The sequence below is a fragment of the Molothrus aeneus genome, chromosome 2, assembly GCF_037042795.1.
Source record: "Molothrus aeneus isolate 106 chromosome 2, BPBGC_Maene_1.0, whole genome shotgun sequence".
Taxonomy (NCBI): Eukaryota; Metazoa; Chordata; class Aves; order Passeriformes; family Icteridae; genus Molothrus; species Molothrus aeneus.
In genome coordinates, this window is record NC_089647.1 from 49,823,202 (window position 1) to 49,844,742 (window position 21,541).

General features: G+C 35.5%; 1 protein-coding gene across 5 annotated transcripts in view; it reads left to right on the forward strand.

Moving 5' to 3' along the window:
• Window positions 1-21,541, forward strand: part of NBEA (neurobeachin) — a 458,842-nt gene that overhangs the window by 406,902 nt on the left and 30,399 nt on the right. For all 5 annotated transcript variants that reach the window (XM_066544903.1, XM_066544904.1, XM_066544902.1 and 2 more), the window contains one exon: window positions 5,983-6,150. In XM_066544903.1, the coding sequence (XP_066401000.1) occupies window positions 5,983-6,150 (168 nt within the window). The remainder of the gene's footprint in view (window positions 1-5,982; window positions 6,151-21,541) is intronic.

Consider the following 21,541-nt stretch of genomic DNA (forward strand, 5'->3'; position numbering starts at 1 on the left):
ATATTTTGTTCCTATTACATAACTGTTACTAAGATTGAATTTTCTTTCTCTCTCTGAAATGATTTATTTGCACTCTTCTGCTGCCAATTGCATTTTTGTACCATTCCCTGGCTATTCAGAAGCATGCATAGTATTTCATAATTAAAAAGCTTCTTGAATACTCATTACAAATATCTAGTGTGAAATCTCTGTGCTATGAAAATCAGCAAGATCTTTTCCTCTTCCTTGAATTGTGATTCAGCAGCAATTGATATTTCTTTTCTACCAGATAAACAGTAGATAAGACTTGATATTACTTCCTCAAAAGTCACTTTGTTTTATTTTGTGTATTGCCAAGGTTATGCAAGTAAAACTTATTGAGGCAAAAGGGGTCTCGATCTACTTCAGATTTTTTAATTACTTTTAGCAGTGATTTTTTTTTAATCTTGCTATACTGCTGAAGAATCTTACTTATATCATGAAGATGCTTACATAAAGGATCTGTTTCTCTGCAGACATCCCTGAATAACCCAAATCTGTATAGTGTACTTCGTCACTTCTATTAAAATATTACTTTGCTTAAAAGAACATAACTAATCTCAGATAGCAGTATTGCCTGAAATACTTGATGAGGAAAGTCAAGGATATCACTTTGATGAGTGCAAGGAGTAGTAACTGAGGAAGAAAAGTATTTAGTGGAGAGAATCTGCAATCGCTGCAGAGGACCATGGATATGAGGGGAGAGGAGAAACCCAGCTCATAGGCTGAAATGGCTGATGATCTGTTTTTGAGCAGATCTGTAAAATCAAACTATCTCAGAGTAATTATAAGAAAATATCTTTAAATATATTACATATAATTTAATAGCAAGATGGAAAGCTTTTTGGAGAGACAGACAGCATATGGATATGGAGGGCAAGGCAGGAACTGCAGAAAGAGAAGGTGCAGCCATGGTCCAGACAAGTGGCAGCATCAGGGTTTTCCACTTCTCTGGTGACAAAAAATACCTGGATAGATATTTTATAAATCCAGAACTTCTGATGTTTTACACAGCATATAGTCTGTATTACAATAAAAACCACTGCCTCCTACTGACATGCCAGTGAAAAATATCTTTAATATCAAATTACAATAAGCATAGGGGAAATTGTGTAGCATTCATAAAGGTCAGAGAAGAGCGATAGTAAGAAGTAATTTGGTTTAAAATAAATTTATTTAGTTTTTAAATCACTTTATTTAGTTTTAAAACCAACCTACTAATACCTCTTTCTATTTTACAACAGCTACAGGTCAGATTTTGGAACATATGTGCATACACTTGCCTGTAACACAAAAAACCCACAAAATATGTGTATACTAGATGTATAATAATGCTTGCAATTTACCTATTAACAATAAAAGTCACTCCACTGGAAACAATAACATGTTAAATACCTTTCTTAAAGCAAAACTCACGAAAAAAAACTTGACTGGAATGTTGCTATTTGAAAATTAAGCCCAAATAATTGTTCAAACATGTTCATTTTGGGAGCGCTTGAATAAAACTCTGGTTTTTGTACATGTTAGTTATGATAGATAACAAGGTGGATGTTGGCTTATTTCTCTTTAACTTTAAGAATCTTTAAAAACCATATTAAAAATTATATAGATATTACATAATTATATAAGTAATAATTATTATTTTTAATGTTTCTATAGCTCATATTAAAAATATTCATAAAATTAAAGCCCTCAAAATAATTTAAATCCAAAATGCTGTTTTTTATGGCCATCACCAGCCTATTTTAAGGATATTATTGTTGTCTTTTTCTGTATTTTTTTCCTACTGTACCTACAAATTATGTTTTATACAGAAAATTCCCTCACCCTATTCCCTACAGAGCATTGCATATTCTTGAGAAACCAAACGATGTACCGTTGACAGTGAACAGCTCATAAATTTTCAGGAGGCACTTACATGGAGTTGGAGTAGCCTGTGCATTAGAGCAAATTAGGGAGAGGATTCTGCAAGTATCGCATGAGTAGCGTTGCAGAAGTACTTGGAAGAAACCAGGTCAAACCTGATACAAAAAGCTTTCCCCGGACTAAAATAAATCCAGATTATAAAGCCTTGACCCACTGAGGGCAGGGTGAGACTTTGTAGCATTTTGGTGGCCCTTCCTTGAGGGCACGTTTCCTGTTTTTCATGCCTGGTGCCATACCCCACAGGATGTCCTGGCTGGGAGGCCGTGAACATCACACAGCATCCATTTCATCCTGCAGCTGGAGGCTGAGCAGTGCTAAGGCCCATGAAGAGCCCTTCTTCTTCACAGTTCAGGCTCCTCTCTCCACCTTTTACTCTTGTCCTTTCCCTAAATTCTGTACCAAACTTTGCAGCTTCCACTCTTCTGAAATATATAGCTCAAAATAATTATATTTCCTCAAAGTTTCTTCAAGAAACTAAGGTTCTTCCCCAAGGAATTAAGGACCATTATACCTGTAAACATAGTACAATAAATCTTTAAATAATTGGAGACAAATACACGATATGCAGCTGTTAAAAAGTAGATAATTTAATAAATTATTAAATAACTATTAATCCATGTGAAATATAAGTTCTCCAAACCTGCCAGGGTCAGTAAGACCTCTAGAATGAAAAGGTGCTGAGTAAGGGCTGGTCATGCAAGTGGAAACTGCCTTAGGGAAATAAAACATATGTGTTCAACTCTCTTAAGTCTTTTAACTTGAAAGGTCAAAAAAAGTGCAGTACCCCTCATGAGCAAGACTGATAAATTGGTCACAATGAACAAGGTACTCAGGGTACTTTTTACGTGACTCTTCAATGGCAATCTCTCTTCCCACACCTCTCAAGTGACTAGACTGAAAAATGGGGACTTGGGGAGCAAAGTCCCTCCCACTTTAAGAGAAAATCTAGTTGGTGGTCCCCTGAGGAACCTGAGCATGCATCTATGGCACCTGATGAATTGTATCCCAGAGTCCTGAGGGAATGACCTAGTTGTCAAGCCAGTCTCCATGAAATGTCATGGCAGTCAGAAGTCCCTGGTGATTGGAAAAAGGACAACATTGGTCCCATTTTAAAAAGGGTAGAAAGAAGGGCCCTGGGAACTACTGACCTCTTGCCTGGGAAGGCCATAGAATAGATCCTCCTAGAATCTGTGCTGACACATGGAGGGCAGGAAGATGATTCGAGACAGCCTACACAACTTCCCCAAGGGAAAGTCCTTCCTGACCAACCAAGTGGCTTTCCATGATGGAGTGACGGCATCAGTGGACAGGGAAGGGTTGCAGGTTTCATCTGTCTGGACTTGCTTTTAACATGGTCCCTTGCAACATCCTTCTCTCTAAACAGATGAGAGATGGATTTGATGGGTGAACTGTTCAGTAGACAAGGAATTGATTGGACAGTTGCATCAGCTTGGTGACATCAGTGACAAGTGGTGGTCTGCCCTGGGACCAGTACCATTTAATATTTTCAACGGTGACATAGACAGTAGGATCGAGTGCACCCTCAGCAGATTTGCAGATGGTACCAAGATGAGTGGTGTGGTTGGCACACCCTGAGGGCTGGGATATTGTCCAGAGGGACCAGAACAAGTAAAGGAAGCAGCCCATGGGAATCTCATGAGGTTCAACAAGACCAAGTACAAGGTAGTATGTCTGGGTCAAAGCAACCCCTAGTATCCACACAGTCTGGGGGACAACAGATGGAGAGCAGCCCTGCCAAAATGACATGGGGATGCTGGTGGATGAGAGACTGGACATGAGCCAATAAAGTCTCTTTGCAGGTTGGAAAGCCAACCTCATCCTGGACTGCATTAAAAGCACCATGAGCAGCAGGTCGAGGGAGTTGTTTCTGCCTTTGTGCTCTGCTCTGCTCTGGAGGGACCCCACCTGAAGTGCTGTATCCGGCTCTGGGGTCCTCAGGAAGGACATGGACATGTTAGAGTGGGTCCACAGGAAGGTCACAAAGAGGACCAGGGTCTGGATTATCTCTCTTATGAAGACAGGCTGAGACAGCTGGGATTGTCCAGCCTTGAGAAGACTCTGGGGAGACCTTATTGTGGTCTTCCAGTACTTAAACAGTCTTATGAGAAAGCTGGGGACAAACTTTTAGCAGAACTTGTTGAGATACAGCAATGGGTAATGGCATTAAATTAAAAGAAAATAGATCAGACAAGATATAAGGAAGAATTTTTTTATAGTTTATAGGATGATGAAACACTGGAACAAGTTGCCCAGAGATGTGGTGAATGTCTCATCTCTGGGAGTATTCAAGGTCAGACAGGACAAGGCTCTAAGCAATCTGAATTAATTGAAGATGTCCCTGTTCATTGCAGTGGGGCTGAACTAAATGACCTTTTAAGGTCCCTTCTTACTCAAACTGCCCAATGGTTCCACATTTTTGTGATTCTAACACCAGTGAGAGGATATTAGATGAGAAAAGTGTGAAATACGCTCATTTAAACCAAGCATCGATTTTTTTCAAACATATTGTCTGATCTTTGAGTAATCAAAAGTTCTGCTGCTTTCCTGAAATGCTCTTAATATTCTAGGAAAAAAATGCTAATTTTGACCAAAGAAATACCTAATTTTTTTGTTAATTACATGTTAATAAACAAATAAAATAATAATAAATATATAGAGATCAAAAGAAAATATAAATATGCAGAATTCAGGTGCTCAAGAGAACTTTTAGGCTGATTACTGCAAATGGATTTGAGGTGGATGCTAGAAAGATAACTGCTTTAAATTTTAAATTCTTAAAAATCTTTATTACATACAAAAGGAACATTAACAATTGAGCATTTAAAAGTAAGGAAATTCTTTATTGGTTGTTGCTGTGGCATACTTAATTTTATCCTTGCATGCTAGCATCTTGCACTCTAAATGATGTAAACATCCTACGGAAAATATTATATGGAATGATGTAGTTGCTGACTGTATCATTTTGTACATGCACAGTACAATATAATTAAGGACACGGCATTTTAAAATTATTTTTTGGGAGGCATGATTTGAAACTAAATAGTATTCATTTAATATTATTTAGTATTCAGCAATGTTAATGCTATTTTAATAATATTCCATTATGCATATGATGGCTTCTGATTTGGAAAAGGAAACAACAAAATTTTGTATGGTTGCCTTCAAGATTTCTTTATGGCTTTTTGTGGTATGCTGAACTTAAGCCCTTGAATACTGAGCTACATGTCAGCTCTTAAGCCTGAGCCTTCCCATCCATTTTCATCAGAGATAATAGTCACTGGTTTTGACAGAAAAGTGTCCAGTTTTCCACAAAAGCACAGAGAGTTCTTCTTCCATGAGGAGCATTACAGGGAAAATCTCTGAGGAATGGCTACATGATGACCCAGGCATGGTTTGCCTTGTCTGAGGCTAGTCCTGCTTGTGGGGTGAGAAGGGGGCTGCCACCAGTAAACAGGGCATGGCATGGTACTACAGCACCCGATGATTAGTTCTGAAGCAACTTCCTTTTAATGTAAATGAAAAAAATGAATAATATTTTCCCAAAGTTTATCAGCTTGTAAAATCTGAAATTTCTTCAGAAAGACATGAAGGTCTGTCCTAGCTGGGAAGTGTTCGTATTGAGTAGTGGCAGTGTGATAAAAACAATGGAGGAATTTCCATTTTAGATTTAAGACTAATTATAATTAGTTTGAAAATTAGCTGGAAGACTGCTTTTTTGAATTCTCTTTCCCATTTCCATCTTTTTTTTTTTTTGACAAATTAACTAGCCTAATTGAAAAGCCCAGAAATTATTAAAATACTTGCAGCTGGGAGAAACTCAGTAGCTGAGAAGAAAATTAGCATGATATAAAGGTAAAGGAGAAAGATACTATATTTTTCATGTTTCTCTCAATAGAATAAGTTAATTTTTTTTAATGTTTGAAAGATTTCAAATATATCAAATAAGTCTGAAGAGAAAATGTAGTGATGCCTGCTATGTTTTCTCAGTTACTTCCTAATCCTGAATTTCACTTGCAGGCCCTGGAAAGTGAGTTTGTATCATGTCAACTTCATCAGTGGATTGACCTTATATTTGGCTACAAGCAACGAGGACCAGAAGCCGTGCGTGCACTCAACGTTTTCCACTACCTAACATATGAAGGCTCTGTGAACCTGGACAGTATCACTGATCCTGTCCTCAGGGAGGTAGGTGTTTACTGTCATTTCATGCTAAAATCTGCTGTCATCTCACAAGAAATGGTACTTTTTCCATCTTTCATTGCTGAACAAAATGGATGTGTTTGACTTGATTCAGAACTTAGGCCCCAGGTGATTTCAGAAGCAAGTATGAATAAACTAGCAATGAAACAAATGAACCTAATAGATTTAATATTCAGTTATGGTGTAGGAAATTACATTGCAATGTATATTCTTTAATAGAGTGTCTGCTACATTTTATAATTTACTTGTATTAAGTTCACTTAGTAGAACTGAAAAACTGGAAAAAACCTGCATAGTAGTCATACAGAACAAAAATCTAACCTTTACAGGCAGATGATGTGTGATGATGTCAGAAAATGTGTCTGAGAAAGAATGTATTTTCTAGAGTGACTGCAGCAAATCTTTAAATTATTTTTAATCAAATGAAGTATAATCAAACTGTTATCAAAATAGAAAATGCTTTTTATTTGTTGTGTATTCAAGTACTTATGAATATATGCATATGAATTAAACATATATACTTTTGCAATATATACAAGTGAGTGTTTTAAATTAATCAGTAAATTTTAAAAGAAAATCGTTCTAGATATCCTGCTACATTTCCTTCCAGTGACTGTTTTCAATAAGACTAATAATTTTAATGATGGTTTTCTAGTACCTATTAATTTGCATGATGATTTTCTAGCAATATTCATTTGTTGGCTAAAACAATTGAAATTTGGTGGAAAGTGTGAGGAAGCAACAGCTGCTAGATGAGTACTGCTGTGATGAAGCTCTACACACAATCTTCCATTCCCCCAGATAGCTGCCATCTGCTGTATGCAAAACAGGAATAATGTACATTGCCAGGCAATGGGATTTTGTTTGTTTGTTTGTTTGTTTGTTTCCAATCTTGCAGACAGAAATCTACAGATTTCAGAAAGAAGTAGATTCCAGAAAGCATTCATTCAGCTAACTACTGAGTTTTGTCATGGTTTTTTTTGTTGTTTTTTTTTGTTTTGTTTTTTGTTTGGTTTTGTTTTGTTTTGTGTTTTGGTTTGATTTAGGGTTTTGGGATTTTTTTTCTTTTTGGTTGGTTGGTTTTTTTTTTTTTTTTTCACTAGTGCATTGCTGCATTCTGTTACATTTGGTGATTTTTTAGGAGCAGAACTAAAACACCATTTAGACCCCAGGCTTCCTAGAACTGGATTTTCACTACACGCACTGTAAAGCTTAGATTTTCTAAACAACTAATATTTTCTTATTCCAGTTTTAAGACTGGCCACAATTGCTTTGACTCCCCCTGCCTCAAATATTTAATGTTGACATCTGTATAATAATTTTAAAACTTTGAGCATGAGAAGAGTCAGGCTCTTCTAGAGATAACAAGAAGCAATGTTTTTTAAAGTATAAAGCAGGTGTCCAGCACCATGGATACAAGGGATTTGCATGGCTTAGGGCCCTGATCTGCATGGGCAGACTCCTATGTCTTGACTTTTAGGGTCTACTCCCACAGGGCATCTTGTAGGATTGAGGTCTATCTGTCTGTTTGTGCACCTTATCTAACATCTTATGACATGATGAGACTCTTCAGCTCTCCTGGGGCTCTACTTGCTTGCATATCTTGTCATCAGAAATTTAAGAAAATTCATGGAGACATTTTTGTTCACTCACTTGTACATCTAACCCATGCCCTTTAAGTCAATAACATGTAGACATCTTCTTAGGCAATTTACACTGTAAATTTCTAAAAGCACAACTTAATCTTCATTGCAGTAAGTTAGATTTGTACATAAATTTCATTGATAGCAATGAGAAGGAAAAATTACCAGAAAAAATAAATCCTCCTTATTTTTGTTATGCATAGATAATAAAGTTATAAGCATCCATTTAAAAATAGTATGCTTTTACTTCCAAGATCTCAGGATTGTTGATTTTTGGTTTGTCATAAGAAAATTAAAAAATACTTTAAATTATTTTTAATCAGAATTTACAGTGCATGTTTAAATATAGATGGATTTAGACCTGCTTTCTGTTTTCCTGGGATCTGTTTATGAAACTAGTGCACGTTCTTTTGCCAATAATAAAGCATTTGACACATCTTGATGATCTAAAGGACCATGTATTTGATGGTCATATTTCTGTTGACAATAAATATTATGAGGTTTTTGCTTTTTTGCTGTTGTTCTATTTGTGCTTGTTTGGGTTTGTTTGACCTTATTCTGACTTTTGGTAAATATTCCAGAAAATAAATTAAAAGCAAAAAGATATTTTAAAAGCCTCTGAAGACCCCTTGTAAATACAGGAATTAAAGATAAGAACACCAGCACCTTTAAAATAGTGATAAAAATTGTTTATCATATTTTACAGTGGCAAGTGGTGGTATCTGGCATTTTAATTTAGAAACACTGCAATTTAGAATTAATTGCACCCTGTAGTTATCCAGGAAAGTACATCTCTTAGTATTCAAATTCTCTTCATGTTTATTTTGTAAATAAACTAAAATATTGTGGTCCTGTGTCACAGATGATGGTGAATGTTCTTAATACATGGCTGTAAAATAAGCCAATCAATACAACCTTATTGGCAGCAGCCATCATCAGGCCAGTGGGCTCAAGTATGGCAGTAACTGTGGCCATAACTAATTTCATATTGAACTGAGTCCCAGGTGAATCTATTCAGTGAAATAAGTCTCCAAATAAAAAATACCCTCCCATTTAGTCTGAGCTGATTGAAAGATGTAATTTCAAAAGGTGGAAAGGGTGGTCACAGCCCTGTGACCTGTTTATGCTGTACCTTGGCCCTTTCACCCTTTACTTGAGCACCTCACTTAACCACTAAAAATATGCTCTTAGCCTTCTGTGAAAAATATTAAAGTTACTTCTCTAGTCATCTATCTACACAAAAATATTCAGCAGTGGAACAACTGATCCCTGCCATTCCTTACATCTTTCTCATATGCTTTGGGAGCTCTCCAAGAAATCTCTACTGTTTAGCATTGGGAAAATGGCGATCCTGTGTTATTGTTCTTTGCAGATCTATTAAATAGCAGATTTTTCATCTGATTTTCTTTCTTCAGTTTTCATATAGAGAATTCCTACTGATAGAAACCATAATACTGGGATAGTTAAGCTTTAGATTACTTCAGTCTAAGAAATCACATACATCTGCCCCTGGAATACCCTGGAATACCACATACCTCTTTGGCAACTTAAGGTCTGCACTGGATGGGTAAAATAAACTGGTTTCATTTCAACATAATCAATTTGACTTTTTCAAACGACTTCATCATTTCTGATACCGCAAAAAATAATTGGTCATGATAATTTACTTCAAGTTGTTACAAGGGCAACAGGAAAGTCCTGATTTACATGCACCATGGAATAAAAGTATAAAATTGAATTTCGTGGTTTCAATCTTTTATCATTAAAAATTGTAAATTCTCCAGTTCTATCTGCTATAATACTCTCTTAGTCACATATTGAAAAATTACTTTCATATTGTAATGAGGAGGAAAAAAATGTGTAACAAAATAAAATAAAATAAATGTTTTCCAGGCCCAAAATCCTTCTTATTTTTTTTTTCACTTCAACCTTTTTTAAAGTAAAAGCAGTGAGGTGGAAGCTTAAACTTGAACAGCTTAAGGATATTGATTCATTCTTACTTGACAGGTGGAATAATGGTTGCAGCACTAACCACAGCAATTACAGCATTAAAATGTCAAAAAATTAGAGGTCAGAATAACAGATAATTTTCTTCCTTTTGTCAGATTAAAAATTGACATTCTTTGACAGCACAGGATTTCTGGCAGAGAAAATTATGACAGCTTAACTCATCTTGTACTTGTAAGGCAGTAATTGATAATGAACTTTACCATGACAGTCTTCTCCTGTGGAGAAACATGACAGAACATCCCTGGTACAAAGCCTGTATCTCTTTTTAATATGTAAACAGTAGTTATATTGGACATTAGATGTTATTTGGAATTGTCTTTACTGTTAGTTTACATCATAATCCAAATCCTTTTCCACTAGACAGACTTGGCTGACTTCAGGGAATTGATGCTGAGAATGCTAATATATAAAGAACAATATAGGAAATACAGTTTATTTATGGTGCTTTGATGTTGTGGCTCCACTTCTTTGGTAAGATATAGTTCCTCCTCTGGTTTCTCCCAGAATATCTGTAGATTTTAGGAGCGCCTTTCTTCCCCAAACACCTGGAAATGAGGACACTCAAAAATCTATTGACTTCAAGTTAGGAACTTGGATAACACAAAGTGTTGTGGCAGAAAGGAAACAACACAACCATACTGGTCATTAGAAAATGCCATAGATGAGACAAAATTATTTTTATTCATTACTACATTAATTTAATGCCTTGTAGATGAAACAAAAAATAATTAAGTGGACAGCTTAGTGCATAAAAGGCTAATCACATGTAGTACTGAAAATACATCTAACTTGCAGAAAGGTACTATTTGGGGGTTTTAAATTGTTTTGGGTTTTTTTTTAAATCATAACCAGATCTCTGTTTATTTCCTTTTTTTACACTTTCACCTTGTTTGTGATTAGAAATATTTTGAAAAGTTTTTTCAGCTTTTGGTTTGCTTTGGACTTAAGGATAACTTTGTATCATACTTGTGTTGAGCTGCAAATCCAACTTGGCGGTGCAGTACAATGACTTTCCTGTGACTGTTGCATCTTCACCATATGCTTTCATCTCCCCAGTCCAGCAGGAATTATTGCAAGGACGTAGTAAAGCAAGGCAGTGTGAATCTGGTGGGCTCAGATATTTTTCCCGAGCACCTGTCAAGATACCTGAGCATACTTGCAACGCACACAGCAAATTGAAAAATGATTAAAATTGCTAGTGTTTGACAGGCAGTTGCTGTGCCCATAAACGAATCCTAGTAGGATAGTTTTTCTGGCAGCTAACAGAGCATATGGCCTATGCAATATTTATTTCTTTGGTGATGACTTGATATTTAGCATATTTAAATAATTTGAAAAGTCATAATGATGTGGTAGTCTTGCAGTGCTTTCAGCTACCCTCATTTCTGGGTTATATTTTTCCTCTTATATTTTCTTCTGTTATCTCTTTCTTTGATCTGACAGGAATAACAAAGCATCCCTCTGGATCTGCTATAGTGAAATATGCCCACAGGAAGCAGAGTAGATCACATCAGTTTTCACTTTTTTTTTCCTCCTTTCTTTTTTTTCCCCCTCTTCTTGCTGAAACACTTTTTGCTACTACAGAGGGCTGACATGATAGGGCTGTCAAGACTCAGCAAGATAGATATATCTTTAACAAAGGGAGCTGGAGTGCTAGCCCTTCCCTGGTGGCTGAACCTGGCAAATTTATGAGGAAAAAATTAACACACTATTCTAATAGCACTATATAACACTTCCAAGGTAACGCCAGCCCTTGCCACCAAGCGCTTGTTCTTCTTTTCTCTCAGTTATTCATATTTATTCTGATTTCATTTTTAACTTGTTAAGATCTTTTTCTTCTGGGAGCTGTTTCTTTGATGTGACAAGAATATTAAAACCACCCCTATGGATCTGCCTGATTGAATTGTACACACAGCACTGGCCACTTATATGTTCACTTGTATTTAATTGCCTCCATACAAGGAATGGTCTTTGCTTCCTTACTAGGAGCAGTCCTGTTTAAGCATGAATATGGATAGTGGTGAAATTAGTTGGAAGCTGCATTTGTATCAATCTGCTTTTTTCAAAGTTAAGTTAAGGAATTCAAGTAAAAGCTATACTCAAAGTAGAAATTATTTTCCTGTATGCCAAGAGCTCTAGTCTCTAAGAAATGTGTATCGCATTCTATTGATTTTGTCAAGAAATCTACTTCTTCTTCATCACAAATAATGTTTTTCCTCGACACACAGAACAAGGATTTTTTTTACAAATTTATACTGGTTTGGGGAAAAAAAACTTGACTATTTTGTAGTGTATTTGGCCTGTGTGTTTTATTGCATTAAGGGATTATAAACAGAATATTAATAGATTTTTTAAATGGGAACATATATGGATGTAATATAATAATTTGTATGTCTTTCTGGTGAGTTTCGGAGCTCTGTACCCTTCTCTAAATGGAAAAGGGAGAGTTTTAATTTGCTGTCACTTTGTTATGATAACTCCCTGTAGATCAAGAAGCAAAACACAGGGACTTTTTGAGGGTATGATATTTATTTCTGTAGGTAAAGATTCCTGAAGAAGACACAGAATATAAGAAAAGACAGATTCTATAAAATCAGAATATCCAATAAGGAATTCATATAAATTGCATGAGGTCAGTTACTATATAGTAATTGCCCAATGTGTAGGCTTCTACTTGGATATTAATGTGTGCACTTCCATATGTTTGTTGTTCAGAGAAAAGGTCTTTCAGAAGGTGTTTTCTTCAGAATCACCAAAACATTTTAATTATGCATCCAATTTGACTACGAAATTACTTTTTGGGAGGACCTACCCTAAGTAACACAAGCCATTTATGACAAGAAGTCAAAAATCATATTCGGATCCATAGGATTCCAATTTTAAAATGTCATTCCATCATTGCTTAAAACAATTATCCCCAGTTAGATCAATGATTGATCATGATATCTCCTGTTAATGAATGTATTACAGATGATAGCCAGTATTTCAAAGAATCTGTGATGATCTGAATTCATGACCATTCCTGGATCATGCTGTTACATGTTTATGGGAATTCAGAACCTTTCCAGAATCAGGAAAAGGCACATTCTCTTAAATTAAAACAAGGGGCAATTGTTTGTGGCATACAGGTGGGGTTTCTGTCCAAAATTGCCCATTAGAAAGTTTGGGATTTGTTTATTTTTTATTGTACTTGTGATTAAAATGCTCTTTATCCAGGCAGAGCTAAGCACTGCCACTCAAAGAGCACCACCAGCTTTACACCGAGCATTCAAATGGAAGAGCTGATGGTAACTTATTAAGCTGATGAGACTTGAATCAGCCTATTTATTACATATTTCATGTCATTCATTCATCTATACTGCAGTGAGTTTGTAAATAACCCATATTCCAGAAAAATACCTTCTAATACTTCAGCCTACCTGAAGTATTATTTGGAATAAATTGTTTTGCCCATTCTCATCTACATTTAAAATTCCATGTGCATTTCAAACCCTGGAGTCTTACCCATACTGAGCTTAATGTTTTGCTGATATGGAAAGAACATTAACCACAATTGCTCTCTTTTATTGCAGAAATATATAAAATATAGGTCTTGTGCATGAAAATTTCTTATTTATTGTCTGGGGTTTTTTTGTTGTTTTTCTCCATATGGATGACAGGTACCAATTATTGATTTTTAAAATTAGCAACAAGCATTTTCACATACACTTGAAGTAATATTTTATGCAGGGGAGAGAGATGTGAAAATAACTGCAGCCAATTGTAACAGAAATAGCTGGAAGGGGCTTCTTTTTTCCTATTAGCACAGATTTCAGTTGTATTATGCTGTCATTACCTCAGCATAAATTAACCATTATTCAAAACATTTCCCACAGAGTAGTTTATTGGAACAGATATTACTCAGTCTAAGTATCTAGTCATTCACTTAGAAAGATGCAAAGCTGAGCTTTCTAAATGTTTTAAACATATTGATAATGTGCCTCTTTAATGCCATTTTGAAGCCTCTATACAGTATATCTATATTATTGTTTTCAATTTATGTCAAGAACAAAGTGAAGTTTTGAGGAATGTGTTCTGGGAAATAATCCAAACAAAATTATTTCTTTATAAACTAAAACCTACAAATAACTGAGAACATTTATTTTGAATGTAACAGTATAACTTGTTCCAAAACCAAAATTCTAATATACACTGAAACCTGATGAATACTATACACGACACCTTTCAGTATGTACCTTTTACCTATTCCCCATCAGTCCTCTTTTAGATGTGAGTTTTGAAGGTTTGCCTGTTCTCTGAAATGGATCTTATGTCCAGCAGTGGATAAATTGAAGGCTAGCAGATGGCTGGAGCCTCATCATAAGCACAATTTGTAGTAAAGAGTATGGGCTTTCAAAATCTCAGTGCACCTTCTTAAGGTGGGAACAAGACAGATGATTTGTGATAGAAAGACTGAGCTGAGAGCAAAGAAATAAGCCTGCATTTACTTTCTGTTCAGATGAAAAATGAAGCCACTAATGTTATATTGCCACATTTTTTACTTTGTTTTATTTCATTAACAAGAAAAGATTTTATTCAAGGGGTTTGAGATTTCTTTTTGTCAAAGCAGAAGTAGAACACGAAGTCGCATTTTTAATTTTCTGAAGTTATATGTTTATAAAACAAGTATAAAATACACATACTGTGGTTTTCTGAGCCTGTTCTGCTTTCCAAGCATTAAAAATGTCTTCAGTCATCATGTTTTATTTCAATAATAAACCAGAAGAAAAAACATCACAGCTAAAATGCATTCTTTGATGATTAAGTACCCTTTCCTCTTTTATTACAGCCCAGCTTTCAGAAGGCCTGTTCTGCTCTTTACTTCCCTGTTTTTCCTCATTTTCTTTTGTGTTTTCCTGAAGGGGAAGTTCTTAATTGTAAAAATAAGTAGAAATAAATATGATGTGTATGTTCTACACTGAAACATATGTAAGTCATTCTTCTGGCAGCAAAGGTCACTAATTATTTGAAGTATTAATAACATCTATTTTCCACAACAATTATATTCTCTAGACTTAAACTTATACCTTCATTTATTTACTTCTACATAAAAGATGTCAAGTGACTCAGCAGATCAAAGTACTACTTGCTTATGATTATCTGAATTCTTTTCAGCTACTAGCAAAATTGCTGCAGGGTATGAACAACTGCTAAGAGAGTCCCTTTCAAGTTTTGGTTGAACTTTCTCTTGGTGTGTTATTTTCTATGTGGGTTTACTAAAAAGATCTCAGAAAGTTGAGGGAAGAGCATCCTAGTGATGAGAGTAGAAAACTGACTTAGGGACAGGATTTCAAGAGCTTGACAGAAAATAAGAGTCAAAGGAGATGTGTGGCAGAAAGGCAGGAATATGGAGAGTTGCTAATGCCAATGTATATAGGAATATTTTTAGGTCTGGTGCCAGATTAATTAGCACTTACAGGGTCAAATTCAGATGGGAAAGTTTAGACATCATTGCAGAAATTTCCGGAGGTCTATAGGCTATAATTTGAGTGTACACATCTCATAAGAGATATTGTAGAAGCCTCATTAAATGGATCATCTTAAACTAGGATGAGCAAGCACTGTGAAAATGGATTTTTAGGAAGAATGTACAATGTGGGAAGATGGAAAAATTGTGGCTTTTTTCGCCTGTATCTTTTATTTTGTTATGTTTTGTTATGGTGATAGCTTCAAGCATAACAGGAAAACAACTGTGTTGTAAGTAACTGCATTAATCTGTGCCTCCCTTGACTACATTAACTCCCATTCTATGTTACTGTGATTTTTTCTGTTTTACTTCAGGAATATATTTAAAAATTTTTAATTTCTGAAAAATTATTGTAGAATTTGGTTTTTTAATTGATTCATTATGGATGAAAATTTTACCAGACAGCCAGGTCTTTGGAGCCCTTCATTGTTTAAGACCCTGTGTGAGTAGTTGATGCTTTGGTGATTTAAGTAGACCAAAGTCAATAGGTTTAAAATTTGTGGTCAGTAGGTGTCCTGAGCATTTACCATGTATAGAATGCTATACAGCAAGCATGGTTTGCTACAGCTCCTGCAACCAAAACCAGTTGCATGTAATTGACTCCAAGTCACAAAAATTAAATATTGTCCTAAATACTTGCAGTTCTTTATTTATTTCTTATATTGCCAAATTTGTCTGGAGGTGACACAAAATGTGTAGTATTTTTACAGAATAAAATGCAAACATATGTATTTCCTAGAACAAAAGGAGGGGAGTATAGAGGAGGGAAATATAACTAAAATGGAAGAGTAAGGAAAAAACTTGGGACTTTTTCTTTAAAAAAGGATAAATTCAGTTGATGGACAGAAAAATCATGGAAGAGGTGGAATTATTGATGTAGTTTTGTTTAAAAAATCATTCCCTCCCAAACTAGGCTGTCATTGCAGAAACTTTACATGCATTTATTGTTTATTTCTAAAGGTTTAATTGTTAATTTTTAGAGGCTCACAATTTAGCTGTTAAAATAAAAAGTATAGTTTAAATCATCTGTAAGCATGCACTGTGAAAACTCCTAGTCACAAAAAAAATTAATTAGAAAAAATTGATGAAGTTTCAAAGTTTCAGTAAAAACTCCTACTGGTATTACTGTTGCCTCTATGAATAGGATGCCTATGCTTAAAGGACTCTGTGCTCCTCAAAATGACTATTAAAAACATACAGTGTCTTAAACAAAATGAAAGATGAGGAGAAATAATAAATAGAATTAAACCTGATGAGGTCACAAAACAATTTTCTCTTCTGTCTGTACAGAGTAAAATTTTGTAGTGTGTAAGAGGCAGGGCCCTATTTGGGTGACATAAGCATCTCTGAAATCCATGGGAAATAGCCCAATACTACTTCCTTGGCTTCAATCCCAATTAGTCCCCAAGGATTTAACAAGTCTAGGGTGCTTGTATTTTATTCTCATCCTGGTTAGCTTTTCCTTTTTTTCTGGCAGCTGTGCGGGAAGCAGCAAGCCAAGCTCTGTCTCTTCTGTGACCATTCATGGCTCATGAAATAGACATCCATCTTGAAAGTCAGGGAGCCTTCAGAATTATTCAATCCCCGCATTTCCTTAAAAATACCATGGTTTTTTTTCACTTGCTGCATTGGCCTGTTGAAAGCTGTGAGTGGAGGTTAGGCTGACTGCTTCTTCTTTCCAGACCAGGCTGTGGAATATGGACAAAGATGCTCAGTTTTGCTGTTTTGTCCAGACTGCAATTTGCTTCATGTATTTTTCCCCAGGAGAACTTCATGAACAGTAGAAGTTTCTTTCCTCTGCCACAGTGGAGAGGAAAATAACAAGAAATTTTTCACAAGTGCCTTCTCTCTTTTTGTAGCTTCTTTACTCCTGCACAGGATCTGGAGCTTTATTACTTTAGGACTATGAATGTGTAATACCACCATCTTCATTTCCACAGAATAACTAAGTTCTGCTTTCAGCTCATCATTCTGGTCAGTATAAATGATCATGCATCAGTGATGTGTGGGTTTAAAATGTTAATAATTTTAAAATTATTTTTAAATACTAGAACCAAGAGCAGTATCAAGTTTTTGTCCAGATTAAAGCCTTGCATGTGGCATAGAGTTTAACTGGACAGGTCAGGGTGAGAATATATTTTCTCTGTCTGAAAAGAAATTATAATGAGGGATGAAGGAAAGAAATGGAATTGCGTGGGAAGGTGGGTATTTACAGAACTCCTGTCTTCTTGAGGGAGGGAGTAGGATAAGACAAATGAACAATAAAGAGAGGAAAATAATAGAATAGACATTTGGAGCTTTTGTTCAGGAGGAGAAGGAGGAAGAGAACGGGTTAGAAAGGCAGTCATTGGGAGCCTTGTAGAAATGAGGGAATTACCATAGGAACAGACAGCTCTTGGTGTGGTTAATGGAGAGAAATTATATTTGTGGCCTTCCCAAAACTTCATGCGATTTTTTTAGTCTTGACCCGTGGAACTTATTTTTTAACTACTGAATTAATTGAGATATTGCATAGGATAATCTAGTTAGGCATCTCTAAACAAAAACAGAGACTTTATTTTATGTACTTTTGACTTGTAAATTTTAACAGACTTTTAAATGCAGTTGATGGTGTATTGAAAAGTACTACTGGCAATTTTTAGCCTAGAACAGCTGGAACTTCAGTCTTTCTTGCTGTAACACTGCCTTTCACATGAGGAAACAATTGTATCATCCAAGATAGAAGCAGTGGTTTTGTATTTTTTTTAAATGCCTGTAAATTTTAGTGACTGCCAACCAGAGGATGATAATTAGAGTTATCTTTTTTTTTAATTTTATTTATTCTTTTACTTTATCTTTTGTAGCATTTGAAAATCGATAGTGGTTCCAGTGAAGAAGAATACAGAAGAGAATCTGTATTTAAAAATTCAGAAGACTTTTTATTTCTTACTCACAAAAATGTAACAAATTTATCTTTGCTTTAGAAATAACCATTACTGTAGGTACTGCACTTAGAATCCTTGGAGCCTTTTTAAAAAGCAATGTGTGTTTCATGAGTTTCCTCTGTTTCCTCTGTTTAAAGAAATAAAACCCAACAGACCCAGATCCCAAAGATCTAAAAATATGAATTAAGATTTCATCATCCTGGCTTGTATTTCATATGCAAAAGAGAAAAATAAATTAGTTAAAGGATGACATAATGGAAACACTTGGCTTAAAAGCAAAGACTTCTGAGTAGGAATGACAAGAAATATGTAAAAGCTAAGACTGTAATGGTAGAATTTTTTTTAAAGAAAAAGACAGATGCCAGCAAGAATAGCTTCTAAAGGAGTATAAGTAACAAGAAGAGCCTGAGTTTCCTGAAACTTTAAACCAGCACTGCAAACTCAAGAAGAGTTTGGGCAGATGAATTGATCATGTTCACTCTGAACATGATGTTCAGAGCCAGATCTTGCTAAGGCCTAAGAATGAGAACTTTTTCTTAGTAACAGGAGTTATACAATGGGAGCACATTGTGGAAATGCATCTGGTTTGTTTTGGTTTGGCTTGCAAATACAAACTAGGACACATCTGCAATTTTGTATGTTGAAATGCTTTGATTACCATCCTATAAAGGAGTAACACAAAGGAGTAGTATCAAAAGGGAAATTCCATGTTGCAGGTGTACATTTTAGTAATTTGCATTGCAGAATCAAGATGTCAAAGAGAAGTTTGTTCCATAGACCTAAACACTAGATGGGAAAGATCATCTAGATTGGTCTCTCACCCAACAAATCACATAGACCTTTTGCCCATTTACCTTTTTGAATCTGACTATCAGGGTTGGTGTCTGAATAATGAAGAGGATATGGAAGTGTTTCCTTATATAGATAGAGTTTAGATGATAAGAAATTATCTCAGACAGTCACCTTAAATATTTATAATCTGAAAACAACAGAAATTTTTTTTTATTTTAAAAGAAATGAATGAATGTCTTTGGAAAAGATGGAATTGCTTTTCAAATTGAGAGGAATCCTTGTTTCTGAGGTTGCTCATTAGGTGCTTATTGTGAAATGATTTAAGGACAATTTTCAGTATCTAAAAATAAAAAATCCTGATTGTCTAATAGGTTTCAAAACCTTAACTATATGTCATTAAGTTACATATTTGATGAATTATTGAATCATGCTATTATATCTCGTAGGAATTAATTTAGCAGTAAAATATTTTTTAATCTTTGTGCTCAGTGACTTAATGATCAAAGAAAGCAACATTTTGTTTTACAAACTTAATACAGATTTGAAGGAATGATGACAGAGCAATGATTTCATTTGGCATGACTTCAATGAACACAAGAGTTTAAGTAAATGTTACCAATCTATATGGGACAGAAATCATTGCAAACATGAATATAAGAAATACAATGGTTCGACTGAAGACAATAATGGCATGAAATGAGAATAATAAAATGGTTTTTTATGGGGTGGATGACCTCGTTACTTTCTAAAGGTACCTGAGAAGGGAGTGGAGAGGGAGATGCTGAGCTTTTCCCTCTGATGTTCAGGGACACATGAAAATGGTTCAAAGCTGTGCCAGGGGAAGTCTATACTTAACATTAGGAAGCTTTTCTTTTCTGAATGTGTGGTCAGCCACTGGAACAGACTTCCTAGAGAGGTGGCCGATGCCTGAAGCCTCTCCGTGTTTAAGAGGCATTTGTATGATGCCCTTAACAACGCTGTTTATCTTTTGGTCAGCCCTGAAGTGGTCAGGCAGTTGGACAAGATGATTGTTGTAGGTACATTCCAGCTGAAATACTCAAGTCTAGGATAGACTATACAAAAAAGAAAAAAAAAAAAGAAAAACAATCTTGAATGTATTTGTAAAGAAAATTATAAAGAAATATATTACTTTCTTCACTTCTGGGATATGTTTAGGGTTTTGCATAGCATGAACTCTATGAGCAGAGGGATGCTTCCTATTTGTAGGAGGCATTTTGTATACAGGCAAACAGCATAGAAGAAAAGGCAGTGGAATTGTTTGTCATGGACTGGGAACAAGACCCACATTTTAAAAAGTTATCAGAGCTGTAAAAAGAATGTGATGAAATGAGCAGTGTGGCCTGAGAAGCCCCAATAACAACTCAGACCTTGTTAGAGGAATTTGGGGTCAAATCTTTTTGCTTAAGAGTAGAACAGATATTTTTTAGGTTTTAGTGTAATATAATGGGAGAATTTTGTTATATCAGTGCTAAATTCCTTTGTTCTGGGCAGAGTTGGAAGGGACAAAATTATAGGATTTTTCTTTTCGTTCTGGTATAGTATAGAAAGGGAGGGGAGCACTTAATTCCTTGATATCAGCCCTTTTCGGCCTAAGGAAGTTCTCCACAATTTTCAGGGGAATGGAAGCATTTGTACTCAGGCAAGTGTGAACTTTAGTAGTGAGAGAATGTATGAAAGAGTAAAGAACACTTTTAGCTAAACCTGTCCTGCCTGCAGGATATTTATATTTATGGTATTTTTGCTTCATCTGCTCTGTTTTTGTTTGTGAGATGTATTGAATTTATTTCCCACTTGCAGTCCATTAACCAAATGCTTGCTTAAGCTGGCAGTGTTTAAAATATTTTTTTTGTCATGAGAGTCATATTGGAGTACTTGGAGTACCAGGGCCAAGGATGAGAGGGAGATAAAATAAAGGTGAAAGAGGGGAGAACTGGGTGTCACAATTAGTAGCTTCATGAGGTAAATGTGAGAGGTAGTAGGCAGCACTCCCTGAGACGGACAAGATCACCAATGTGACTCATGCCTGTAAAGAGAATAGGAGATCTTACCTTCCACATTCTCATTCCTTTCATAGCACTCTCTCCTTTCACAGGAGAAGGAAGAAGAAGTTCAGGGATGGAGAGCTCTGGGGGGAAGCTGAAGGTCAGTTTTGAGCTGTTTGTGTTCTGCTAGGGAGCCATTTAATTGCACACTGGATCCAGCGAGATACCTCCTGTGAGGTGAATGAGCTTAAGGATACCCCTTCTCCATTGTTAAATTAATAAAGTAGTGACCTGTGGAGAAAATCCATTCCAGTGCCCATCTTTCAGTCCCTTGAGTATCCTGATTAAATAACTGACTGTATTGAAGCCTCCAGAGCAGTTGAGTCATTGCTTGTGTTTAAACTACAGCACTTCTTTCCTCCAAACATACAGTAATAAAATGGAATTCAATACTCTTAATCAACTTATCAAAAATCCTGAAGATACTAGTGCTGCTTA